Source organism: Herpailurus yagouaroundi, unplaced genomic scaffold (genome assembly GCF_014898765.1).
Source record: "Herpailurus yagouaroundi ecotype Mexico unplaced genomic scaffold, PumYag 198, whole genome shotgun sequence".
Classification (NCBI taxonomy): Eukaryota; Metazoa; Chordata; class Mammalia; order Carnivora; family Felidae; genus Herpailurus; species Herpailurus yagouaroundi.
In genome coordinates, this window is record NW_024412429.1 from 13,027,362 (window position 1) to 13,046,880 (window position 19,519).

The 19,519-nt window shown below is 36.0% G+C and overlaps 1 protein-coding gene and 1 long non-coding RNA gene across 10 annotated transcripts in view; one reads left to right on the forward strand and one right to left on the reverse strand.

Moving 5' to 3' along the window:
- Positions 1-19,519, reverse strand: part of SCAF8 (SR-related CTD associated factor 8) — a 198,181-nt gene that overhangs the window by 149,199 nt on the left and 29,463 nt on the right. For all 9 annotated transcript variants that reach the window (XR_005782614.1, XM_040448810.1, XM_040448812.1 and 6 more), the window contains 2 exons: positions 12,965-13,048; positions 8,757-8,801 (listed from right to left, as the gene is read on the reverse strand). Coding sequence is in view for 8 of the 9 variants with exons in the window: in XM_040448810.1 (XP_040304744.1) it covers positions 8,757-8,801; positions 12,965-13,048 (129 nt within the window). In the remaining variant the exon portion in view is untranslated. The remainder of the gene's footprint in view (positions 1-8,756; positions 8,802-12,964; positions 13,049-19,519) is intronic.
- On the forward strand, positions 1,443-11,536 carry LOC121013285 (uncharacterized). The gene is made up of 3 exons (XR_005782618.1): positions 1,443-1,559; positions 8,119-8,120; positions 11,524-11,536. It is a non-coding gene; the product is annotated as an uncharacterized LOC121013285 (long non-coding RNA).

The following is a 19,519-nucleotide window of genomic DNA, read 5'->3' on the forward strand; positions in this document are numbered from 1 at the left end:
GAGAAAAAAGGGCAGAAGGTTTATGTGAGCAAATTATAGCAGAAAACTTTCCTAGTCTGGGAAAGGACACAGACATCAAAATCCAAGAAGCACAGAGAAATCCCATCAGATTCAACAAAAACCGACCATCACCAAGGCATATCATAGTCAAATTCACAAAATACACAGACAAGGAAAGAATTGTGAGAGCAGCAAGGGAAAAAAAAGTCCTTAACATTTAAGGGAAGGCAAATCAGATTTGCAGCAGACCTATCCACATACACCTGGCAGACCAAAAGGAGCAGCAGGATATATTCAATGTGCTGAATCAGAAAGAATTCTTAATCCAGCAAGGCTGTCATTCAAAATAGAAGAGATAAGGAGTTTCCCAGACAGACAAAAACTACAGAGTTCATGACAACTGAATCAGGCCTACAAGAAATCTTTTTTTTTTTTTTAATTTTTTAACATTTATTTATTTTTGAGAAAGACAGAGAGACAGAGTGCAAGCTGGGGAGGGGCGGAGAGAGGGAGACACAGAATCTGAAGCAAGCTCCAGGCTCTGAGCTGTCAGCACAGAGCCCAATGCAGGGCTCGAACTCACAAACCCTGAGATCATGACCTGAACTGAATGAAGTTGGACGCTTAACTGACTGAACCAGCCAGGCGCCTCAGGTTGTAAGAAATTTTAAGGATTCTTTGAGTGGAGAAAAGACAAACAATAAAAAAAGACCCAAAGCAACAAAGACTAGAAAGGACCAGAGAACAACACCAAGTCTACAAGGCAACAAAATTCAACTAAAGTCATATCTTTCAGTACTCACTGTTAATGTCAATGGACTAAACACTCCAATCAAAAGACAAAGGGTATCAAAATGAATAAGAAAACAAGACCCATCTATATACTACTTACAAGAGACCATTTAATACCTAAAGATACCCACATATTGAAATTAAGGGATCTATCATGCTAATGGTCATCGAAAGAAAGCTGGAGTAACTATACTTATATCAGATGAACTAGAGTTTAAAATAAAGACTAACAAGAGATGAAGAGAGCATTGTATCATAATTAAGGGGTCTATCCACCAAGAAGACCTAACAATTGTAAACATTTATGCCCCCAATGTGAAAGAACCCAAATACATAAATCAATTATCAAAAACATAAAGAAACTCACTGACAATAATACCATAGTAGTAGGAGACTTCAATACCCCACTTATAGCAATGGACAGATCATCTAAGCAGAAAATCAACAAGTAAACAATGGCTTTGAAGCACACACTGGACCAGATGGACTCAACAGATATATTCAGAACATTTCATCCTAAAGAAGAATACACATTTTTCTTGAGTGCACATGGAACATTCTCCAGTACAGATCACATAGTGGGACACCAATCAGCCCTCAACAAGTACAAAAAGATGGAGATCATACACTGCATATTTTCAGACCACAACACTATGAAACTCGAAATCAACCACAAGAAAAAATTTGGAAACACCATGAATACTTCAAGATTAAAGAACACCATAGTGAAGAATGAATGGTTTAATCAAGAAATTAAACAGGAAATTGTTAATTTTTTTTTCTCTTACCGTTTATTTATTTTTGAGACAGAGAGAGACAAAGCATAAACTGGGGAGGGTTAGAGAGAGAGGGAGACACAGAATCTGAAACAGGCTCCAGGATCCGAGCTGTCAGCACAGAGCCCGACGCAGGGCTCGAACTCACGGACCGTGAGATCATGACCTGAGCTGAAGTCGGACGTTCAACCAACTGAGCCACCCGGGCGCCCCAAGGAAATTTAAAAATATACAGAAGCCAATGAAAATGAAAACACAACAGCCCAAAACCTCTGGAAGGCAGCAAAGGCAGTCATAAGAGGCAAGTATATAGCAATCCAGACCTTCCTAAAGAAGAAAGGTCTCAAATACACAACCTAAACCCACACCTAAAAGAGCTGGAAAAAGAACAGCAAATAAAGCCCAAAACCAGCAGAAGAAAGAAAATAATAGATTAGGGCAGAAATCAATGATACTGAAATTAAAATAACAGTAGAACAGATCAATGAAACCAGGAGCTGGTTCTTTGAAAGAATTAACAAAATTGATAAACCCCTACCCAGACTTATCAAAAAGAAAAAAAGAACCCAAATAAAAACCATGAATGAAAGAAGAGAGATCACAACCAACATCGCAGAAATACAAACAATACGAGAATATTAAGAGCAATTATATGCCAACAAATTGTGTAATCTGGAAGAAACTGACAAATTTCTAGAAACATATAAAACTACCAAAACTGAAACAGGAAGAAATAGAAAATTTGAACATACCCATAACCCGTAAAGAAATTGAATCAGTAATCAAAAGCCTCCCAACAAACAAGAGTCCAGGGCTGGATAGCTTTCCAGGGGAATTCTACCAAACATTTAAAGAAGAGTTAGCACCTATTCTTTTGAAGCTGTCCCAAAAAACAGAAATGGAAGGAAAACTTCCAAACTCATTTTACGAGACCAGCATTACCTGGATTCCAAAACCAGACAAAGACTGCACTAAAATGGAGAACCACAGACCAATATCCCTGATGAACACAGAAGCAAAAATTCTCAATAAGATACAAGCAAACCGAATCCAACAATAATTACTCATCGCAATCAAGTAGGATTTATTCCTAGGATAGAGGGCTGGTTCAATATGCACAAATCAAACAATGTGATACATCACACTAATCAAAGAAAGAATAAGAACCACGTGATCCTCTCAATAGATGCAGAGAAAGCACTTGACAAAATACAGCAACGTTTCTTGCTTAAAACCCTCAAGAAAGTAGGGATAGAAGGAGCATACCTCAAGATCATAAATGACATATACGAAAGACCTATCGCTAAGAACATCCTCAATGGGGAAAAACTGAGAGTGTTCCTTCCTCCTAAGGTCAGGAACATGACAAGGATGTCCACTCTCACCACTGTTATTCAACATAGTGTTGGAAGTCCTAGCCTCAGCAATCAGAAAACACAAAGAAATAAAAGGTATCCAAATCGACAAGAAGGAAATCAAACTTCTACTCTTCACAGACGACATGATACTCTATGTGGAAAACATAAAAGACTCTACCAAAAAATTGCTAGAACTGATACATGAATTCAGCAAAGTCTCAGGATATAAAATCAATGTACAGAAATCGGTTGCATTTCTATACACCAATAATGAAGCAGAAAAAAATCAAGGGATCGATCCCATTGACAATGACACCAAAAACCATAAAATATCTACGCATAAACCTAACCAAAGAGGTGAAAAATCTATACACTGAAAATTATAGAAAAGCTTATGAAAGAAATTGAAGAGGACAACAGCAACAACAAAAAGGAAAAATATTCCATGGTTACAAACTGGAAGAACAAATATTGTTAAAATGTCGACACTACCCAATGCGGTCTACATATTCAAAGCAATCTCTATCAAAATAACACCAGCATTCTTCACAGAGCTAGAATAAATAATCCGAAAATTTGTATGGAACCAGAAAAGACCCTGAATAGCCAAAGCAATCCTGAAAAAGAAAACCAAAGCTGGAGGCATCACAATCCCGGACTTCAAGCTGTATTACAAAGCTGTAATCATCAAGACAGTATGGTACTGGCACAAAAACAGACACATAGATCAATGGAACATAATAGAGAACCCAGAAATGGACCCACAAACATATGGCCAACTAATCTTTGACAAAGCAGGAAAGAGTATCCAATGGAAAAAAAGACAGTCTCTTCAGTAAATGGTACTGGGAAAACTGGGCAGCAACATCCGGAAGAATGAACCTGGAACACTTTCTTATACCATACACAAAAATAAACTCAAAATGGATGAAAGACCTAAACGTAAGACGGGAAGCCATCAAAATCCTAGAGGAGAAAACTGGCAACAACAACCTTTTAACACTGGCCACAGCAACTTCTTACTTGACATATCTTCAGAGGCAAGGGAAAGTAAAAATGAACTACTGGGACTTCAAGATAAAATGCTTCTACACAGCGAAGGAAACAATCAGCAAAACTAAAAGGCATCTGACCAAATGGAAGAAAATATCTGCAAATGATTTATCAGATAAAGGGTTAGGGCACTAAAGAATACGTAATACAGGATTCCATTTATGCAAAAGTAAAACACAGGTTAAACAGCATTGTTTAAGAATTAAGACTTACAGAGTAATACTGTAAGGCCAAACAAGGACATGACTAACATAAAATTCAGACTATGTTCACTTAAAGGGATATGATCAAGAAGAGACATTTGGGGACTTCAGACAAAGCTCTATTTCTTGAACTGAGTGGTAGTTACACAGGTAACTTTAAAAAATTTAGCTTTACATGTTTTCTGCACTTTTCTGTAAACGTGTTAAAATATGTCATATTAAAAAAGAAACATTTATATAAACATCCTCAAGTTCTTAAATAAAAAACAATAGGCAAAACATTAACAAGGACTGATAAGCTCGAGATATATTTGAAATGTACATATAAGGTGTATGGGAAAAAGAATGGATCTAAAATATCCTGGGGCAAAGGAATTTTAGTAACAAGTACACAAGGAAAGTGAGAATCTAAAAATGTGTTTTCAAACACTCTCTGGCCAAGTGCCCAAATCTTTGTGTAACCTACACCTGAGGCCAGAGGCCAGAGTAAACTTTCAAGTAGTATTTCTAGCCTGTGGAATACCATCATATATTGTTGATTTATCTTTTCATTTATTACTATCTCTCATTAATCTATAAATCCTGGGGCGCCTGGGTGGCGCAGTCGGTTAAGCGTCCGACTTCAGCCAGGTCACGATCTCGCGGTCTGTGAGTTCGAGCCCCGCGTCAGGCTCTGGGCGGATGGCTCAGAGCCTGGAGCCTGTTTCTGATTCTGTGTCTCCCTCTCTCTCTGCCCCTCCCCCGTTCATGCTCTGTCTCTCTCTGTCCCAAAAATAAATAAACGTTGAAAAAAAAAAATGAAAAAAAAAATCTATAAATCCTTCACAGCTAAAACCTAGACTTACAGGTAACACATTATCAAACTATTGCCAGACTTCTCCTTTCCTTGCACTGTCTACGGTGGGTGAAGGGACAGTACAGAGAAGCTAATATGTGGTGTTCTGGAGTTGGAGGATACCCAAAATTACAAGTTTAATATCATTAATTCATACTTCAAATTTTTCTTAGATCTCTCATTTGACTATATACATTGACAAATGGACCTTCTCACAGATTTGTTAAAATAGTACTTCTGACTATAAGCAATACTCGAATTCAGTGGTTTTACAAACTGGGTTCCATAGAACAAAGTATCTATGCAATGGCCTCAAGGGCTATGGGGCAGAAAACAAAACTAGTGAAGTGGGCTTCTGGTTCCCTACCACAACCACTACTGCTACATTTTTACTTAAGTTTTATCTGTCTCCCACCCCCAATACTAAACTTCAAGTAAGAATAGGAAGGAGGGGCACCTGGGGTGGCTCAGTTGGTTAAGCAACCGACTTCAGCTCAGATCTCGCAGTTCATGGGTTTGAGCCCCATGTGAGGCTCTCTGCAGACAGCTCAGAGCCTGGAGCCTGCTTCAGATTCTGTGTCTCCCTCTATCTCTCTGCCCCTCCCCGTCTCACGCTCTCTCGCTCTCACTCTCTCTCTCTCACTCAAAAATAAACATTAAAAAAATTTATTTTAAATGAACAGGATGAAAAAAAGTTTTCCTCTAGTATTAAAAAATTATATGCAATCTGGAACCTCATCAAAACTAAAAAATCTTTGTTCTGTTCTGCAAAACACCTGCGTGTTAAGAGAATGAAAAGACCAGTTACCAACTAGTAAAAAAAATATTTACAAACCATAATACTGACAAAGGACTTACATCTAGAATATTAAGAACTCTGAAAACCCTATGGTAAAAAAACATCCAATTAGAAAATGGGCAAAAGACACAAAAAGACATTTCACTGAAAATGCCAAGTAATAAGCATGTGAAAGTATGTTCAATGTCATCCGCCACTAGCTAAATGCAAATGAAACCACAGTGAGACATTACTATACACTTATCAGAATAGCTAAAATAAAAAAAATCATGGTAACACCAAATGACGGCAAGAATGTGGAAACTGGATGGATCATACATTGTTGGTGGGACTATAAAATGGTACAGCCATTCTAGAAAACAGAAGCAATTTCTTATAAAATGAAACATGCACTTACTTTCCCAGAGAAATGAAAACTTACATTCACACAAAAATCCATAGACAAATGTTCCTAGCAGCTTTATTAATAACAGCCCCCCCAAATGGAAACGACTCAGATGATGGGGTAGACACACTGGGGTACATGCGTAGTACCATGGAATGTTACTCAAAATGAAAAGAAGGGGGAAAAAATGAAAAAGAAGGAACCATTAGACAAAAGCTCTATTTGGATGGATCTTAATAAAATTATAATGAGCAAAACAAGCCAATTTCAAAGGGTACATTTACATAACATTCTTGAAATGGCAAAATTAGAGAGAGAGAACAGATTAATGACCCCCAGGAGTTAGGAGTTAGGGGTGGCTACTGGTGTAGCTACCCTGGAAAACAGTACAGAGGTTCCTCAAAAAGCTAAAAATAGAACTACCCTACAACTCGGCTATTACTAGGTATTTGCCCAAAGGATACAAAATACTGATTTGAAGGGGTACGTGCACTCTGATGTTTATAGCAGCATTATTAACAATAGCCAAATTATGGAAAGAGCCCAGATGTCCATCAACTGATGAAAGGATAACGAAATGTGGTGTGTACACACACACACACACACACACACACACACACACACACACACACACACACACAGAGGAATATTACTCAGCCATCAAAAAGAATGGGATCTTGCCATCTGCAACAACATGGATGGAGCTAGAGTATATTATGCTAACTGAAATAAGTCAGAGAAAGACAAATACCATATGATTTCACTCCTATGTGGAATTTAAGAAACAAAACAGATGAACACATGGGGGGTAGAAAATAGAGACAGGGAAACAAACCATAAGACACTCTTAACGACAGAGAACAAACCAAGGGTTGCTAGACAGGAGGTGGGCTGGGGATAGGCTAAATGGGTGATGGGTATTAAGGCCTGGGCACTTGTGATAAACACCAGGTTTTACATGTAAATGATAAATCAATAAATTCTACTCTTACACTATATGTTAACTAACAAGAATTTAAATAAAAGTTAAAAAAAAAAAAAAAGATCCCTAGCTAAATCCTACGCACAAAAAGGTTTAAGATGCACTGCTTTATACATCTGGAATGTCTTTGTAAGTTCATCTATTTATCGATTTTTAGTAATCCTGACACCCAATGTGGGGCTCAAACTCATGACTCCAAGATCAAGAGTTGCATGCTCTTCTTCCAACTGAGCCAGCCAGGTGCCCCGACATTTGAAAATGTTTTAAAAAAAACTTTTAAAAGCTTTAGAACAGGGGTATTTTCCAAATCACCAACGTTTTTATTTTATACTGTGATTTGCCTAAAACACATGGCACACTTATTATTTTATTTTACCTTGTGTCTTAGCCTCACTTCACTAGTTCTTCATCTCAAAATATGTTTTACTAATACCGTTAAGTATTGAGAAACAAAGACATTAGATAAAAGCTGAATCACATAAAGGTTAATTGATTTACTCAAGGTTACCTACCTAGTTTAGTGACACAGTCACCTCACTTTGATTCACATATCCTTCTCTCTGTCAACTATTTTTAAGAAACACTGCTACCTTGCTGAATCCTTAATGCCATATACCACTGATTCTCAAACTGGTTGTGGTTACATCTAGGCACATGGACATGGGCAGAGTACAAAACCTAAATTCAATTAAAGTACAAACATAATACCATTTTTAAAATTTTAAGCACTATGTACTCCTGTCCCAAACTGTGGCATGAATAGGGCACTGATCACCAAGACTGCTTATAAAAAGCACTACTACATGTGTGTAAGACAGCTGTTTTCACCTTCATCTCCCTCTGCTTACCCTAGAAAATGGAATTTCAAGTCTACATAATAAGATGTTGAGATGTATAATGTCCTAATGGATGAGACAAAATGAATTAGCAAAGAGAAGTAGCCGGTAGGCAATGTCTTCTCCACACCTTATCTAAAAGTCTTGCTATCTAAGCATTCTGCTTAAAATGACCAGCAAGAATTTCCTGAAAAGCTATAAAAAGCAACAAATTTAGAATGCTATTTAAAATCAATCATATGGGGCGCCTGGGTGGCGCAGTCGGTTAAGCGTCCGACTTCAGCCAGGTCACGATCTCGCGGTCCGTGAGTTCAAGCCCCGCGTCGGGCTCTGGGCTGATGGCTCAGAGCCTGGAGCCTGTTTCCGATTCTGTGTCTCCCTCTCTCTCTGCCCCTCCCCCGTTCATGCTCTGTCTCTCTCTGTCCCAAAAATAAATAAACGTTGAAAAAAAAAAAATTTTTTAAATCAATCATATGCACACCATTTTTTTCAAGTGACAGATGCTCACTATGGCACTGCAAATTGACAATAACATCTACCCGAATAAAAGCTATTGTTTTTAGAATTATACAAAAAGCACTACCATTTTATTTATTAATTAGAAAATAAGTGAAATCACTTTTAATAGCCCATCAAAACAATTTAAACTTGAGTATCTGATTTAAAAGAGTAGAGCACAAGGCATTAATCTAGAATTATAGTATATTTAGTGTATATATGGAAAATTATATACTTACTTTCTGAATGAATTTCTCAACACTCTGTACCACGTGTTTATAGAACTGAAAGAAAAAACATGAAGTGTACTTTTAAAATCTGTTCAATTAGATTCAAATTTTCCTGTTACACATAGGTTTAACATAGTTTCAAAGGTTTATCTAAACAATAATTTTTAATCATGAATTTTGAGACAAACATGTCGCTCCCAGTCATAAGCATGTAACTATGACATCTAATTAGTAAAGAATTCTTGACATACATACACACATACATACATGCATGGTCAGTACAAGTGACCCTTGAACACAGGTTTGAACTGTGTGGGTCCACTTACACGCTGATTTTTCTCAATAAATACAGTACTGTAAGTGTATTTTATCTTATGATTTTCTTAATAATATCCTATTTTCTCTAGCTTACTCAATTGTAAGAATATAGTATATAGTACATATACTGTATTTAATCAACTATTTATGTTACCAGTTAGGTTTCAGGTGAACAGTAACCTATCAGTAGTTAAGTTTTGAGGGAGTCCAATGTTATACATGGATTCTTGACTGTGTGGGGGAATCAGCACCCCACCCCCCATGATGTTGAATTGACAATTTATGTATCCAAAGTGTGTTAAGAGATACAAAAGAATTCAATCACGGTCCTTATAAAACCATACTTTCCCAAGTGGTTAAGTTGACAGCAAAGTACTGGTAATAAGCACACAGGCAAAGGTATATTCTTACTTTCATGGAAGGGAAAGACCTCCTACAGTATCTTTAAATTAGGGTAATACTAGAAAAATCAAATAATGAATAGTATTAATAAATGAATGCAAGGGAGTTGTTTTCAACTTCATTATCTCCTTCTGCTTCTCCTGGAAAATGGAACAACAAGTATATGTAATAAGATACAGAGATGTATTAAGTTCTCTTGGATCAGCCAAAACAAATCAAAGGAAGTGAAGTAAACACACAGATTAAAAACGAATAATGGGCTACTATCAATTATAAGAAAATAGATGTAAGTTTTAGAAACAATTCGCCTAAAAAGGAATAAAACAAAAATTATAGATTTAACGAAAGGTATCTACAATTTGTGTGTAATATATTTTAGTTTATGGCAATTGCATATTAGCATATTTGTTTAAAGAATTTCAATTGTGCTTCTATTTATACTTTCATCTCAGGAATTATATTTTTAAGGGCCATCCTCCTAGACTGGAGAGACACAAGAACATTCCTCTGAACTGCATCATGAAATCCAATATTGATAAAATAAAAAATAAAGGAAAGCCTCATTACTAACAGTCATCAAATCAAAATATCCAAATTTAAGTTTGGCTAAAATTTTCATACTATAGAGGAATAGTTTACTCACAAGTTTAAGTTGCTTAAGCAAAAAAAAGGAAAACAACTACTTAAAAGTTAGTTAAGCACTACTTAAGCATTTAAAATTAACACACAAAATATTAACTGCATACTGAATCAGTTATTAAATAATAATTCTTCTGGAAAACATCTTGACAATGCTTCCTGCTTCTGGCCATTTTACTACATGTAATTCTGAGTAAAACTGCTTACTAAATTTTAATTCAAAGTTTATCAATTCACATAGGCCTTCTTCCCTAATAGGTTCATCTGTGAGATTTTTCTGACAGTGTGCAATGTTAACTGCCCATCAAAATAATCATGCCTCTAAACACTGATTAAAAAAGAAAAACAATGACTTACCTCAGTATGAACCACAGTATCATTTAAATCTGATTTAAAAGGCAGTTCAAATCTCAATTTACGTTATGTACTAAATGCAGTTTAAAATAAAACAACTGGTCTGAACTCTTAAAAAATGTCAATGACATAACAAAACAAAACAAAAAAAGCTGGGTCAGGCTGAGTGACAGGACAAATAAATGTAATGCACGATCTTACTGGATCCTGAAATTTCTTGCATGTGATCAGTGCACTACGTAATTACTTAGGAAATGTCTTTGTTCTTAGGAGAGTCAAAATCAAATATTTAGGGATTTAAGTGTTATTATGAATGAAATCTGAAACTCAAACAATTCAGCCAAAAAATGTGTTTGTGTGTGCAGAAACAAACGAAATGTAGCAAAATATTAACAACTGGCAAATCTAAGAGAAGACTCTGCGTTGCTAATTATATTTTGCAACATCGATGTTGAATTTTCAAAATTAAAAAATTTAAAGCAATAACAATAAATCAAAATAGTATAGTATATCAATATTTAGGTTCTTGATTAAGAGAAACGTGGATTCAAATCTAGCTGTATTTATGCTGACTATTGCGAATTAATTTCTCTTAGGTCCTTCCTACACCTGAAAAATAGAAATAATGTTGACACCAATACTTACAGAGTATTTTAATTAAAAAATATTCTCAGAGGGAAGGGGGTGGAGGGATGGGCAAAATAGGTGAAGGGAAGTGGGAGACAGGCTTCCAGTTGGGGCATAAATAGGTTATCAAAAGGTACAGCATTGGAAATATAATTAATGATACTGTAATAGCAACGTATGGTGACAGATGACAGTTACTCGTGTTGAGCACAGGACAAGGAATAGAGATACTGTATCACAAAGCTGTAAACCTGAAATGAGTACATTATGCGCCAACTATACTTTATTGAAAACAATTTTTAAAAAGTATTCTTGCTCAACTTACATAAAATACATCAATTATTTTCACAGAATAAAAATGGTAATAATATACATGTTTGTACACTCTCCAGATCATGATCATAAAAATCAGATCACAATGTAAAATAGGATAAAGAAAGTCCAAGAAACTAAATATTCTATACTAAGCCTATCAGATATCCTGAAAAATCACTTTTTTGGAAAAATTCTCTTGGCTAAGTGCTTACTGGTCACTGTCCTTATCACTTATCACCTCTTTGATTTTCCACATATAAACAGGGATTTTAACTATAATGATGTAAGAAATTAACTGTACATCTGAAAACTAAGCTTTGGCCATCAGAACACTGAAAAATCAACTATGTCAATTTTTTCCTAGTGGCAATTCTCTCTGTAAATAGGAATTTGTTAAATCTAATAGATAATGCGGTTATTCAAAGACAACTTATTCAAATAATTGGTGCTTCTGGTTATGGCTGATGTTCTTATTTATAGTAGGAAAACATATCACCAAATATCCACAGGTTGAAACCTACTTAATTAAAAATAAGCACTCATTCATTCTCAATTTTAACAGCTTACTAAAGCAGGGAGTCTTAACTTTGGGGACAAGAACCTCTTAGAAAGAGGTGTCTGGTTGAACTTCAAAAGGTCCTTAAGGCCAAGAAATTTTATGCAAAATTTTGTGCATCTGTATATTTCTCTACAGAAAGTCCAACCTTTCTCTGAGATTTTCAGAATATCCATGAGTCAACACAGATTGGCTCAAAACCACTGTATCAGAGCAATGGCGAAATGCCTGTGGCCTCTACCCCCAGTTCAAATGTCCTATAAACAATAAGGCTCAATTATTTTTCATAATGTCTCATTTTCAAATATATAGAATTAAAAAAAAACATTAATTTTTATTTAGAAACCTTTTACCAAGATTCTGTAAAGTCAGTGTGACAAACAACAGCATAAACACATTCTCCACAATGTGTCCCTATCTTAAATCTTGCTTATGAAAAGTAAAGAAAAATGATAGCTTCAAGTTCATGGAAGAACATTTATCAAAATGTTAAATGTTTAGCTCTAGGTAGGCGAGCTAGCAGGTGATAACCAGATTTTCATTTTTGTGTTTTTCCCCAAGAACATTTATTAACTCTGTAAAGAGGAAGAAAATACACAGTTGACCCTGAAACAACATGAGAGTTATAGGAGCAACCAACTGATTGCACAGTCGAAAATCTGCACAGAACTGTGACTCCCTCAAAATTAAGTACTACTGACCAGAAGCCTTACCAATAACAAAATGTTAACACGTATTTTCTGTATGTATCATATACCATATTCTTACAACAAAGTAACCTGGAGAAAAGGATATGTAATTAGGAAATTCCTAAGGAAGAAAAAAAAAATCCACAGTACCTGCACTGTACCTATGAACAAAAAAAAAATTCACATGTAAGAGGACTGTGCAGTTCAAATCTGTGATGTTCAATGGTCAACTATATAATCTTTAACAATTATTCCTCCTCTAAAACATTAGTATAGTATTTTCTTCTGAAAACTCAAGTGTAAAATTTATTACTCACCTTAATAGCTTTGATGGCAGCCTTAGTAATTTGGGTCATTTTGGCTTTAGAAATGGGTGGTTTATAGTCATTCAGGGAATACAACTGACAAAAAAAGAAAAAAAAAGAACAAATTTTAAATACAGCAAAACTAATGGTCTCTAAGCAATTACAGAAAATTACCAAACATTTCCATTTTTATAGTCTCAATACAATCAAAGTGCTGGTTTCTTTTAAAAATCAAGTTCAACAACATTAACCATCAGAGAAATGCAAACCAAAACCACAATGAGGGGGGCACCTGGGTGGCTCAGTCAGTTAAGCATCTGACTCTTGAGTTCAGCTCAGGTCATGATCTCAGGCACGGTTTGTGGGATCAAGCTCTGTGTGGGGCTTTGTACACAACAGGACAGAGCCTGCTTGGGATTCTCTCTCCCTCTCCCTCTGCCCCTCCCCTGCTCCAGCTTGCTGTCTCTCTCTCTCTCAAAATAAAATAAACATTAAAAAACAAAAACAAAAACCCACAATGAGTTACCACTTCACATTTACTTGATTATAATCAAAAAGACAGATAATAACAAGAGTGAGCAAGGATGTGCAGAAACTGGAAAGCTTATACAATGCTAGTGGGAATGTAAAATGGGGCAGCAGCTTTGGAAAATGGCTTGGTGGTTCCTCAAAAAGTGAAACATAGCAATACATAATATGACACAGCATTTCCACTCCCAGGTATATACCCAAAAGAATTGAAAATAATGTTCACATAAAAACTGTACACAAATGGTCATTACAACATTACTCATAAAAAAGTGATGTAAAAAAGTGGAAAACCACCCAATGTCCATCAACTAATGAATGCACATAATATGTTAAAACCATTCAGAATATTAGCCATCAAAAAAGGGATGATACATGCTACAAAATAGATGAACCTTGAAAACATTATACTCAGTTAAAAAAACTATATTAAAAAGACCAGATATTACAAGATTCCATTTATATGATATGTTCAGAAAAATCATATCTACTGGTGACTGCCTACAACTGGGGGAATTTGGAAGAAATGATATGTTACTACTAATGTGTACAACATTTCTTTTGGGTAGTAATAAAAATATTCTAAAATTGATTGTGGTAATGTTGTACAGTCATACTAAATGCCACTGAATTATACACTTCAAAGTGGTTAACTGTATGGTATATATATTATATCTCAAAACTTTTTAGAAATCAAAGGATTTAAGGTTTAGCAGTAATCCCCCATGCCAAAAAAAAAAAATTTGTTTTGAAATTTCTCATATAAGCAAAGGATGATAAAACTGCTTAGAGAGAAAATCAGTTAAAGGTGGGAAAATCAGGGGGCACCTGAGCGGCACAGTAGGCTAAGCGTCCGACTTTGGCTCAGATCATGACCTCATAGTTTGTGATTTCGAATCCTGCATCAGGCTCTGAACTGATGATGCAGAGCCTGCCTGGGATTCTCCCTCCCTCTCCCGCAATTGCTCTCGCTCTGTCTCACAATAAATAAATAATTTTTTTTTTAAAAAAGGTGGGAAAAATCAGGCAGTGAAAAATAACTAAGCTTAAATGAATACTGATTAATATTTACATTGTACTCAGTGATGCTAAGATTTTAACTATAATGCTACAAGATTATTAATTTCAAGTCTGAAAACTAAGCTTTGGCCTTTTGAATACGGCCAAAATAAATCTGAACAGACTTTAAAAGTAACTTAAACAGAATGTTAGTCAACTGGCAATTTAGGGAGTCCTCTACAGGTTTTGCTTCATCTATCAATGAATTCTACTGATTTTTACCCAGTTTCCCCCATATTTGTCTCCTCTTCCTACTCCTACCACCATCACAACCACAGCTCAAATCATTTTCATCTCTCACACAGACAATACCTCTAAACGGATGTGGACGCCTATCTTTTCAAAAACTAATCTGATCAGTTGGCTAATACCCCTTAAAAGGTCAATGACTTCCCATGCTTTGAATAAACACATGGTTCAATTCCTGTCTACCTTTCCAGTCTCATTTCGCCCCATGCTCCCATCCTGAGCCCTTTGCTCTAGGCACGATGGTCTTTTTTTTCAGTTTCCTGCCACAGAGCCTTTAAAAGGGACCCATTCCCTCTATTTGGAATACTCCTCACCATGGCCTCCTTGCCAGTTAATGTGCAGTCATACATCTTAGTTCAAGCAACACCCAATAATCAGCCAGATCAATAATTCCCTTTCGTGCTCTTATTGTACGTCATTCAGCTCTGAAGCACTCATCATAGCACTCTGACATTTATTTGTTGACCATTTAACTAATACTTGATTTTTAAAAGAACTGTCACAAATGACAGTAACACCAAGGACAAAGAATGTAAGTTCCTTTCATACAGTTTATGTTAATATGACATTAATGGTACAAGAGCTGTTCAAGCTGAAATCAATTGTGAGGCATACAAATATCCTTCCGTTGAAGTACCCACCTGTTGATGACACTGCCACCCATTAGGGTCAAGATCCCATCAGATGATATAAGAAACTACCTCTGTCAAATTTACAGGAAATTTTTTAAAATATTTATTTTTGAGAGAGAGCACAGTAGGGGAGGAGCAGAGAGAGAGGGGAAGACAGAGAATCTGAAGCAGGCTCCAGGCTCCAAGCAGTCAATGCTGAGCCCGACGCAGGGCTGGAACTCATGAACCGTGAGACCATGACCTGAGATGAAGTCAGTCGTTTAACCGACTGAGCTGCCCAGGTGCCCCTCACAGGGAATTTTAATATATTTCTGTCTTCAATTCTTACCCGTATGCCAGTCTATTCACCAGGTACAAAATAACATCAACACATTCTACAGTGCTTACACCAAGCTGTATATAAAAAGTAAAGGTCAATTTCCCAGAATTTCTCATAGGCTCTGGCTGCTGCCTGTCTGAGACCCACTCTCGCCTTCTCCTACAAGAGAGTAAGCTCAAAAATAGAAACTGTGTCTTTTTTGTTTAGATTTTTTCCTTTTCTCCAAACTGTACCTTCAGTATCTTCAAAAAATAAATATTTGTAAAGAATAAATTTAAATGAATACACATAAGACACAACATTGTACAAGCTTTGCACAGAAAGACCTGGATAGAAATTCCAACTATGTCACCTTATTACAAGTTGCTAAAGCTCTGAAGTTTCATTTTCTCATTCACAAAGTAGAAACTCATTTCACAGAAACATCACATATAATAAAGCTTTTAGAACATATTTAAGTTACTCAACAAGGCTAGCCACTATTAAAATTAAAATCCTTCTCTCTGGTAGGTGTTCTCCATCTAAATGAACAATATGAAGGGATCCATCAAACATCTATTCACTCCAATACTTGCAAGTCCATCCTAAAATAACTTCTATTACTAGGGAGATGAAAACGCATCAGGTTCTATGCGTTGACTATAGATTGCATGTAGCAAAGGTGACTATACGTTGCGTGTAGCAAAGCCCCCAAGTCTCAATCAAGTATTCGTCCATATCACAGCACACCAAAGCTTCGTTTTTTCTCTTTGTGTGTGTTGAGGGCTGGAAGGTGAGTTAGGGGACATGCAATTTAGACCTATAAAACATTTTTAAAAGGCATCTTTCACCAGACATCTCCTCCCCCTTTTTAAATGCAGCTACTGCAGAAATTTAAGGCAGTACTCAGAGAAATACTGATAATAAAGTACTTTTCCAAGGCTCACTTAATATACACACTTCCAACTAACCATTATTCTGGATTCTCTAAAATCTCATTTCTTTATTAAATCTGATCATCAGAATATGGACACAGATCATTTCATTTAATTCCCCACCAAATGCCTTTACTAAACTGTAAGTACACTGTGTTTTACCAATCTGTTAAAGAAATTATCTTTAATCCCCCCAAAAAATCCCTTATGCAAGAATTCCCAAAGTATTTTCTCCTTGAATACAGAAACAGGATAATGATTCAGCTACTTTTCATGTGCTTACTTTTTTAATAAAAAAAAAAAAATTAATGTTTCTCCCATCCTGTGGCTTGGCTTCTAAGTGAGCCTGCTGATGTTTCTTTTACTTGTCTGAACATAAATCTCAAATGTCTATTGACATCTACTTCTCTGCTATATTTAACTATTAGTTTTACTGGATCTAAAAATAAAATGTATTTTCATGGGTGTCTAATTTTGATAAGCTGCTTCAAAGTTCCTTTGAAGTAGGTGGAGTATAAATTTATGCATTTAATGAACTAATGTGAACTAAGCACATGACTTCAGAGACAGCTTGTCATTATCCACTTTTCCTTCTATTCAACTTCTATCTCAATTTAAGTGTTCTATATATTTCACTGTTGTCAATTCTCTCAACATCAAACTCAATCCTCTAGGACCTGCATTAAAGACTATTTGTTGAGAATTGTACGATTATCACTACAACATTCAGTATTTTAGAAAAAGAAAATAGTGATGAAATACACTATCAGACCATTCAAAGCTTTTAAAAAACTTCTATAAATAATCCAATGTATATCAAGAGAGTATATTTAATCTTTAAATCTACAGGATATGACATAATGCATGATAGACAGTAATAAACCTGTAATACCCAACTGATAACTTAATTCTGCTACAATATTGCCATTAGGAAGTGCCAAGCTTCATTTCAATCCTCATTCTAATCAGAAATACCAATCCCGCACCAAAAATTGGGAATGTTATTCTCCCTGTATTCTCAAAATGTGATCTGGTTTTATACTGGAAAATGTTGGAGAAGAATGAAAGTTTACTCTGGGACTTTTTTTTTCCATTTGCCTGATGATTCCCACCACTATGCTTGGGTAAGAAAATCGGAGCTGCATGCACTCTAAGCTTGGGCTCTCTAGATATCCAGTTTTCTCATGTATATGTTTTAATCCTACACATCAATTTTTTGGGGTCTGGCTGGCTCCCTGCTATAGTGTTTTCTAACGTCTAAAGTGGCTGCTGATTCCTGTTAGTTTGTTCCATCAAATCATTCCCTTTGTTAAGACTATTTTAACTTTTCTAGGGCTACTGACACCTGCTGTGTCTGAAAACCAAGGTTCTTCCCCTCAAATGCTATGTTCTAATGTTATTTAATCTCATGTGACAATCCTTTATTTATACAAACTCTCCGTATCTGTCTGACCTCTGACTGAAATGAAGTCCCAGTCTTGACCTGTCCTTTCCTTTGGCTACTAAAGACTTATTTACACAAAGACATTAAACAATAGCCTGGGTTTCAGTCTAATTAATTCCTTCCTTATGTTTCACTCCTTCAGGAACTTGTAGGCACATCAAATGTATTTTTTAGATATGAAAACAACAACTAATCAAATCAGTTTCTAATGACTTTAATCAAGTTTTGAGAAATTTTTTACCTACACTGAGACATGTGAGTTGCTGCTGGCTGCTTTATTTAGAATAAAGATCTTTAAAGTTGCTAGCTGTCAACTACTGATTAGGCCAAGGAATAGTCACCACAGTATTTTACACTCTAAGACTACATGGTCTCTTATCACACTACTCAGCTCTACCCCTGTTGCAAGAAAGCAACTGAGGACCAATTCACACATGAATGGGCAGGGTAGGTTCCAAGAGAAGTTACCTACAAAAGCAGGCCAACTCTGAACTTGGGCAATGTTTCTCAATCCTAGAACTGTGCACTTTTTTTTCCTTTTAGATAAACACTGCAATCTCATGTCTCTGGAAAGCATATTCATGTCCTCCTTGATCCACCCTCTTCCACACGCTGAGTGTGACTCATCACCCAAAACTTAACAAAATGTTGTACTTCATGCTGTTATTCTAAGGGAACTCACTTCAAAAACTTCAGTGCCTTTCCCAATTTGAGCATAGGTATTACATGAATTCTATCATTACCTTGGAAGAGCCCAAAAAAGAATTTAACTGACCACCCAGGAGAACAATCAAATTTAGGTAAAATCTTGCTCATTTACAGGTTAATTGTTAAACCTTCAAGGGTGTGGCTCCATGATCAACGGAATTAACCCACTATGTAAACCTAAAATAACTAAAACAGTGATCAATCCAATCCATCTTTCCCAACAATGGTCCTTTACTGCCTTGATAGTACTAGTTAGAATCCCTCAAATCTCCAAAATCCGAAAATCAGAAATTGTGGAACAAACACAATCCTGATACTTTAAATTCAAGACAGCAAGCTGACTACAGACATTTTTCTCCTCTTCCTCCTGTTAGGGGGACAATAAAGGAATACAATCTTAAACAGGTAAAAACAAAACAAAACAAAAAACAAAACCTCACAATGAAAACAGAATAGGAAGGGGAGTATAATCAGCAAACAAGATGTCACAAATTTACAAAAACTGGAAATATTATTAAGGGGATTAGTAACTGAGGACATAAAGAGGAAACCACAAGCCACAGTACACACAGAAGATACACCCAGAGGAAAATAATTTGTCCTGCCTAATTCCAGAGTCCCACCACGCAAAATTGAGGTATTAAAGACAGCAAGAGCAACACAATTGAACTAATACCTCATCTATTCTGCAAAAAGTCAATAGCATCTAAAATC